The sequence below is a fragment of the Nuphar pumila genome, unplaced genomic scaffold (assembly GCF_984573655.1).
Source record: "Nuphar pumila unplaced genomic scaffold, dmNupPumi1.hap1.1 HAP1_SCAFFOLD_1929, whole genome shotgun sequence".
Lineage (NCBI taxonomy): Eukaryota > Viridiplantae > Streptophyta > Magnoliopsida > Nymphaeales > Nymphaeaceae > Nuphar > Nuphar pumila.
In genome coordinates, this window is record NW_028323799.1 from 15,589 (window position 1) to 23,121 (window position 7,533).

The 7,533-nt window shown below is 52.8% G+C and overlaps 1 protein-coding gene across 1 annotated transcript; it reads left to right on the plus strand.

The window, feature by feature from the left end:
* The first annotated feature begins 400 nt into the window (after positions 1–400).
* Positions 401–5,199, plus strand: LOC149808971 (ubiquinol oxidase 4, chloroplastic/chromoplastic-like). Its single transcript, XM_089995065.1, has 4 exons — positions 401–427; positions 3,006–3,194; positions 4,513–4,678; positions 4,910–5,199. The coding sequence occupies exons 1-4, from the start codon at positions 401–403 to the stop codon at positions 5,197–5,199; spliced, it is 672 nt and encodes a 223-aa protein (XP_089851191.1).
* Positions 5,200–7,533: the final 2,334 nt, after the last annotated feature.

Below are 7,533 nucleotides of genomic sequence, written 5' to 3' on the forward strand. Positions count from 1 at the left end.
TCAACGAGCTAGATCGGGTCATTGTAGCGCATTTTTCATTTGTTTGAATCCGTCTGGGTGGATGTACTGTTTTGTTTTTAGCGGCCGTTGTCATCATGGCTAGGGTTTTTCCGCCTACTCCGAGGCTACAAGAATTGCAGCCTCGGAGCATCGCAGTCTATTAATTCACAGCACTTCTTATGAATTTGCACTGGTCATGTTTTTCTGTCATGTGGAAACATTTGGCGCGAATAAAGCTAATCACACGATACAAGCTGAACATGGGATGGTGATTGCATCTCAAGATAAGTGTGGATGGCTGAACACCAGCCTCTACCAATCGCTGGCCATCCACCAAAGCATGCCATGTTAATGAGGGTAAATGAGTTCTTTGCACTGATGCATTGGGACAAGCAAGCAGATGTGGTTATCAGACGAGCTCATCAAAGACCCATACCTCCATCACATCAAATAAATGCAAAATCCATGGGATGAACCTCCCCACGTGCAGTCCAGTAAGCGAAATAGCTCTGAGGCATGAATTTACATGGGGCAAACTGTCCTCGCCTTCGTAAGGCGAGCCGTGTATTGGGCAACTACCAGATTCCAAGCAGATTTCACACGAGCTCAAAGCAGACATTACCAAAAAGGAGCCGACACCGAATGCAACATGCGCTTTGGGTTACAGGGCAGGCAGGGTGAATGTGGTGAGCAAGGACCGCGAGACTCTCGGTGCCAATGGGTCCCAGCCGGAGCCGGAGAGGAGGGCCGTGATGACCGGCGACTACGGCTTCCGAACCGGGTCCAGCAGGCTGTACGAGGACCACTATGGGGAGGTGCCTGACAGCTGGATAACTCTGGTGCGTTTCTTTCCCCTCTCAGGCGTGTGGTATCCCGAGCTCTTCAGAATATGTAAGGCTCCTGTGGCTCGCATGCGTGCCCCTAGCTCTTTCTACAACGTGAGGTGCCTATTGCTCGCGTGCTGTGAGTTGGATTGGCGAAGTTGTGTTCTCAACCCTCCAGTCGGCATCCACCGCGTGCTATGAGATGGGGTCATGTATAAGTGTTCTTCACCCTGTACATGTCCGCGTCCACAAGGGGACTGGCAAATTCAAGGGCAATTTGGGAATCTGTGCTACGATTACCATCACTCGAGACAAGTGTACCATGACCAGCCTGTACCAGGTGATACAGTTACAGTGATCTTGTTGATTGGAAGAGGTGTCCTGGTGTTTTGGGGTTAGGAATGCATCCATGTGGGCCGGGAACTGCATATGGGATACAGGTGCGCATGGCGAACCAGTCGCATTGCAGGCACGTGGTTGTACATCACAGGGGCAATGAACAGTACGCACATGCTTGAGTGAAGTGATACGTACCCATCGACAGCAGGTTTGCAGGCAGCTGATTCCCAGGTTGTGCCGGCGACAGCGTAGCACACTGCTGCAGGCAACTGCTTGGTTAACAGTTTGTGCATTCCGGGTTGGGATATGACAACGCTTGGCACGCTGCTGCAGGCAAAGGCCAACTTCACGCAAGAGTGGCTAAGCATGCGTCGCAGCTTCGTGAACGACGAGTTTGACGAGATGGGCAGCCTGAACAAGAAGAAGGGCTTCCTCTCTCAGGTACGCACTTCCTCCCAAGTGCCTAATTTCGCACTGCTCCAGGTGACGAAAGAACCTGTTTCTTCCCCCAGAAATTAAGGAAGTTGGTACTTTCGTTTCCCCAGCCTATGCGTTGTCCTCACGCTGCGCTCCCGCTGCTTCAACCGTGCGCACGGCCCATCTTTCTTTGGAGGAAAGCAGCAGGGAGTAACACCGCAGGCATTGGCTGTGCAAATATCCTCAGAGTTGGGAGCTGCCCTGAGGCTGATGCAGTGCCCTCCCTTGAGTGCTCATGAGTCCATCGCCTTCGCGTATGTCACTGGATAGGCGGCTATCCTATTGCATGCGAGTTGATAGGGATGGTGCACCAGCGTAAATGGAATGTGCCCACCTATACATCCCAGCATACCTTATCGAGGCCTACAGTGTCCTGGATGTTTCTGCCCTTTTTGGAGCAGTTTGGCTGGATTGTCTCCAGCCACGATTGAGCCCATTGTAATGACGCGCTTGCATTGCTGTGCAGCTGGGGGTGTCTGTTGGCGGTTTCGTTGTCAAGGGCTTCACGGCGCTGGACAAAGCGCTCGTGCAAGCAGACGTGATGAAGGACCTCAGCCAAGTGGACACCAGCAGCACGCCCGGCACCACTTCATCCCTGGAGGCAAAGAAGGTGCGCTCCCTCCTCCGCTTTCTTGTGCACACTTGGACGTCACTCCAGTTTGAATCGGGTTATCAACTGCGATTATCGCAGCGATTTCTTCAAGAACGGGCACGCTGATGATGTGGAACTTTCTGTGGATAGGCAGCTCTTCCTCATGACCAGTCTACTGGTAGCGTCCACAGTGAATTTGCCTTGAAAAACGCCCTCCTTGCATTATGTCTGGTGCCTTCATAGCTTTGCGTGGGGGTAGTGGGCCTATGTAACTGCATGGTGGCGAATCGTAGTAGCTGTGCGGGGCTGCTGTGTCTGCCTGTCACCTGCTTGGGAGTGACAGCACAGTTGCAGGTACATCGCCAGAAAGAGCACCCGTTGTCATGACAGATATTCGTTCCTATATGTTTGGCACATAGTCTGTTCGAGCTGCCGGGGACGTCTTTTCGGACAGTGTTTGTTTCAAGCAGAAACGCGTCGTCTCACGTGAACGAGTACACGTGACTGTATATGGCGGCAAGAAGCGGTTTCATGGGGCTGTCTTCTCACAGAATGCCTGGTAGGAGTGCCCTGCCAGGAGGAAACAGGAGAATTCTCATGCCTTGGAGCCTGATATCTCAGCATGACACGGAATATACGCGCAGATCCGATCTCGCCTAAGCGAGCTCAAGCTTGACTCGCACAAAGTGGAGGCGCGAGAGAAGGCGCGCTTCGCTGCCAACCCCCCCACCGCACCGTGGTTCATCAAGGCCCCGTACTTTGCGCTCTGCATCGTGCTGGACCTCGTCTACGTCGGGCGCCCGATCCAGCGCTTCTGGGTGCTGGAGGAGGTGGCGAGGATGCCTTACTTCTCCTACATCTCGATGCTGCACCTCTACGAAAGCCTTGGCTGGTGGAGGGCTGGCGCCGCTCTGCGCAAAGTTCACTTTGCCGAGGAGTGGAACGAGCTGCACCACCTGCAGGTGTGTCGCCGAGTTGTGCTTTGCATAGATTTGATCAGCAAAAGTGTGTTTTTCGGAGGTCTCATACATCCCCAGGCGGCGACGAGAAGCCTGACTTCTCTCTCACACATTGAACCCTGTGAGATGAGAGACTTTCATGCTGGAACCGCTGTTGAATCGATCGTACCTGTCTGCGGAACTGCGGGGCAGACTTTGTCTGTTGACCTGTTGGATGTCTCCTGCATCGCGGAAGCATGAGGGTTTCAGAACGTTACATTCCATTCCACTCCTTTGCCTCCTGCTGGTCAGCGGCGGTGCTCCTTCGGTTGCGGTTCGTTTCCAGAACTTGCAACGAACCCTGTGGGATTTCTGTGAGGTGCATATGCTTGATTTCGTAAGATGGGCGCTCGTTGCTTCTCGTTTGCACCCGACTTTGCAAGTCTTGTCAGCTTCTGCATCCGCGCAAGCATCTCTGCCTCCAACACAGAACCTGTCCTGGAGAGTGTGTCAGCTGTGATTGTGCCCAGGTTCTTTGGGCTGGCGTAGCTCTTTTCGCTTTCTTGTGCCCAGGTTGGAACGCGCAAATTGAGGCTTTCAGCCCGCATGCCTCCTCTTTGCCGCATGGATAGCACGCAAAGGGGTTAGGGGTTAGGGGGTGTGCACGCTTTGCACTTGCTGCGTTAACTGTAGGGTGAGACGATCACTCACGCATCGCACCCCCAAATGGGCCGTAAAAGCGGCATGATGCATAGCCGACCGCTTATGCTTGATGTACTGCGTCCCTGGGGGCTGTTTGTTTCCTCTGCATCGGACAGGGGAGTCATGCTCAAAGCCGTGACTTCCGACCAGTCAGAACCGAATCGGGACTGGATCGGGGATTGCTGTAGACTCCTGCGGGACGCTTCACAGATGGGAAGCGCCCTCTGAGCCTTTCCCAGCATGCTTCCCTCCCCAAGAGCTATTTGCCTGAAGCATGCACTCCTCTGTACCATGCAGAACGAGCTCATCTTGTCATGTCGCATAGTTGTGGGGAAGGCAGATTACGTTTACTTATACAGGCTCCTGTATCAGAATGATCACGTAACGTAACAATATGGACGGTCATGGTCATGCTTTGGGCTCGCTGCCAAGTTTACATAGAGAATATCTGAAAATATTTAGGTACGCTTATAGGGAATTTCCAAATTGTGTTATGCTCTTAACATACTCTCCCATCTGGTATTCTTACGGCGCTTGGAGGGAATCAGATCATGCCAGTCAGCTCTCTGTGAATATGCGCTGTGATCGCTGTTTTCGCATTCCACATTGCCTTCGATGCCTCACATTCAAGCGTGCACAGATCATGGAGAGCCTTGGAGGGGACACGGCGTGGATTGACCGCTTCATCGCACAGCATTCGGCCATCGTGTACTTCTGGTTCCTCATCATCTTCTACGCCTTCTCCCCAAAGAACGCCTACGCCTTCAGCGAGCTGGTGGAGGGCCACGCCTCCGACACGTACGAGGGTGCGCCCTCTCCTCTTTCGCCTGATGATGTAATGATGTAAATATGGACGAGGTAATTACGAGTTCATTCACTTGAGGCAGCAAACCCAAGCTAGCTGTTTCGCTATTCAGCGTCCGACCCACAAAGGATGTGCACAAGGGAATATTCAGGCATGTCCAGACCCTCAACTCCGCTGATCTGGTGAAACTGTAGAAAAAACACACCGACATTAGCAGCCGCTTGCCATGCAGAGTTTGCGATCCAGAACGAGGAGCTGCTGAAATCGCTTCCCCCCCCAGCCGTCGCGGTGGAGTATTACACTGGAACCGACGTCTACATGTTCCAGACATTCATGACCTCAAAGGAAGCGGTGGCCAACCCGCGGCGGCCCAAATGCGACAACCTCTACGACGTCTTCATCAACATCCGTGACGATGAGATCGAGCACCAGAAGACGATGGTGTCGTGCCAGGACCCACTCAAAATCGCGATGGACCTCAAGGCGGCCGCAATCGCCCAGAACGACATGTGCAGCACCTGAGGCTTCAATGGAGCTTCAAGTGATGCCAAGTGCAGCTTGTCAAGGACAGTGCAATCAATTTCCAGGGTTCCTGGAACCAGCGCCTCTGATTGCAGGAAGCGCAGCATTGCCGTTGGCTGATTCAACCCTGGTGTGCTTTGGTTTGGTCAGTGAACGAACTTTGTTAGTTGGACGTGTTTGCACCTCTTTGAACAGTTGCAAGAAGCGTGTTGGTACCTGCCATCGCCTATAATAACTCAGACTCGGAAAAGGCGAAATTTCAAAGACTCTGTTTAGAGTGACGGAACTGCTGCACTGCAATTTATGTGCTTTTCAACGAGAGTCTGTGGAACTTTGACATATGTTACATGTCTGCTTTGCACTGTGTAGCAATCCAATGACTTGATGTACCGTCGTAGCGTAGTATAAGCTTTCTGGGCTTCCGTATCAGTTATGTGTTTCCATCGGCGCTGTTGGTGACGCTTTCAGCGTTCTGTGTTGACGCGCCTATTTTGTCTCCATCTGCATTGTTTGGTGAAGGGAGTGCGCCACAGATTTGACTGCTGCAGAGGCGTTCTGCAACGCATTGGTGGCAATCTTTCCCCGTGGAAGGTCGCGCGGCTTGACAGTCAATTGTCAAGGTGTTGCTTGTTGACAGAATTCAGTGATGCGTGTTCGCCTGCTGGATGTCATTTAGAAGGACATGCTGCCATACAGTATGCAGAATGCGCATGGATGTTATCATATCTCTGGAAAATCTTGTGGTAACGTGCTGTCTGGCTAGAGAAGTGTAACAGGGTGATTTGATCACACTCATGCCTAGCTACAAACTGTGTTCGCTGGAAAGCGCATGCTGTTGGCTTGGACATGCTAGACCTGGTGTATGTGCGTACTACATCAAGTGCGGGTATTTACACTTTGAAACGTTGCACTTTGTTCTCATGGCATAACTCCTCGTCGCACCAGCGTGCTAGGTTTGGCAACATCATTTACTCACACATCTTCCACAACAAGCTATAATCACTCACTCTGTGAGCACAGGTCCGGTGCATGCTACCATTGCCGAGCTCGATCATGATTCGTTATTTTACGTGGAAACCTCGTTCCCCGTTACAGCTGCCAGGTAGGTCTACGCCTTCCCCGCTCATGCTGGATCCCAAACATCATATGCTGCAGGGTACCATCTACAACCTCTTATAAACAGCCTTGAACCTATGGCCAGTATCATGCAGCTCTGCTCCCGCCTTCTCTTTGATGTCGTCCCTCTTCCCTTTTCCAAACAATCCGACACACCTCAGACCTTCAAGAGACCCCTTTCCCATTCCCTTAACCTTGAGGCCAATTTTGCCAAAGCATCCTCGCTGAGCGCCTTCATCATCATTTGCCTCTTCGCCCTGCACCTCATTCGCCTCTGCTTTTGCACTCGGACCCTGAGAAGAAGGAAGCACAGCCCGTGCTGCAGCATTCGTTACAAATTGCCTGGCTGCAGTGGCCACTGGTTGCAGAAATCGCCGACAACGTTGTTTTGCGCAGCACTGACGAGCCACTTCCCTCGAAGCATGGCAACCTCGGTTGCGTCCCGTACACTCACGACAGCCCGTTGACCAAGATCCTGCCCCTTTGACGTTGACTGGCCGCAAGCTTCAGGGTTGTCTGCCTCAGGCTCAATGCCGTCCTGGTCATCGCCTTTCAGCGGCTCGTGCTTGGCACAGTCCTGAGTCGCGTTCTCACGGCTGTCTGCGGGACCTTCCTTAGCACCCTCAGGTGTGCTACCCGCCGGGGCCCATCCAATGAACAACTTGACGTAGTTAGCAGTGGCCCCCGCTGCGCCATAGATGCTGTCGACGACGCCCTGCAAGTAGGTCCTGCGCAGAGCACTTGTGTCCTGTGGGGCAGCATTCAAGACATTCTTGGCCCTTGCCTGGTGGTCAACAGATGGTGCATAGTCTGTAAAGGCTCCTTTCTCAATGTCTTCAGTGTGATCCGGAGAGTTTGGCGACATTTCAGCCTCTTCTGTCATGTGGAGATCAGTGCATGCATCTGCAGCCAGTTCGCCTGTGTCAGTCCCCACCTGCAGCTGGCTTTTCCTGCCAAATTGATTGGCGTCCGCCCCTCGCCCCTTAAGTTGGGTGTGTTCGGATGCTGCCTGAACGGGGAAGTCTTCACGGCTTTGAGTCGGGCCATTCTTCTCGTCTGCTTTGTTGTGGCCGACGCCCAAGGAACTCTGGACATTTTCGATAGCTGCAATACCCTTCATGGCGTCTACGGTAGCTTGGACGGAGCTCTTGTCTCCATACGTGAGTTCTGCTCAGAATTCGTCATCTTCTCTACACCAGCAGAGGCTTTGTTACAAGG

Coding starts and splice junctions, on each gene's coding strand:
- LOC149808971 (XM_089995065.1), top strand. CDS start 401: ATGTGGTTATCAGACGAGCTCATCAAA. Junction 3,195..4,512: donor ACGAGCTGCACCACCTGCAG/GTGTGTCGCCGA, acceptor AAGCGTGCACAG/ATCATGGAGAGCCTTGGAGG. Junction 4,679..4,909: donor CGCCTCCGACACGTACGAGG/GTGCGCCCTCTC, acceptor CTTGCCATGCAG/AGTTTGCGATCCAGAACGAG.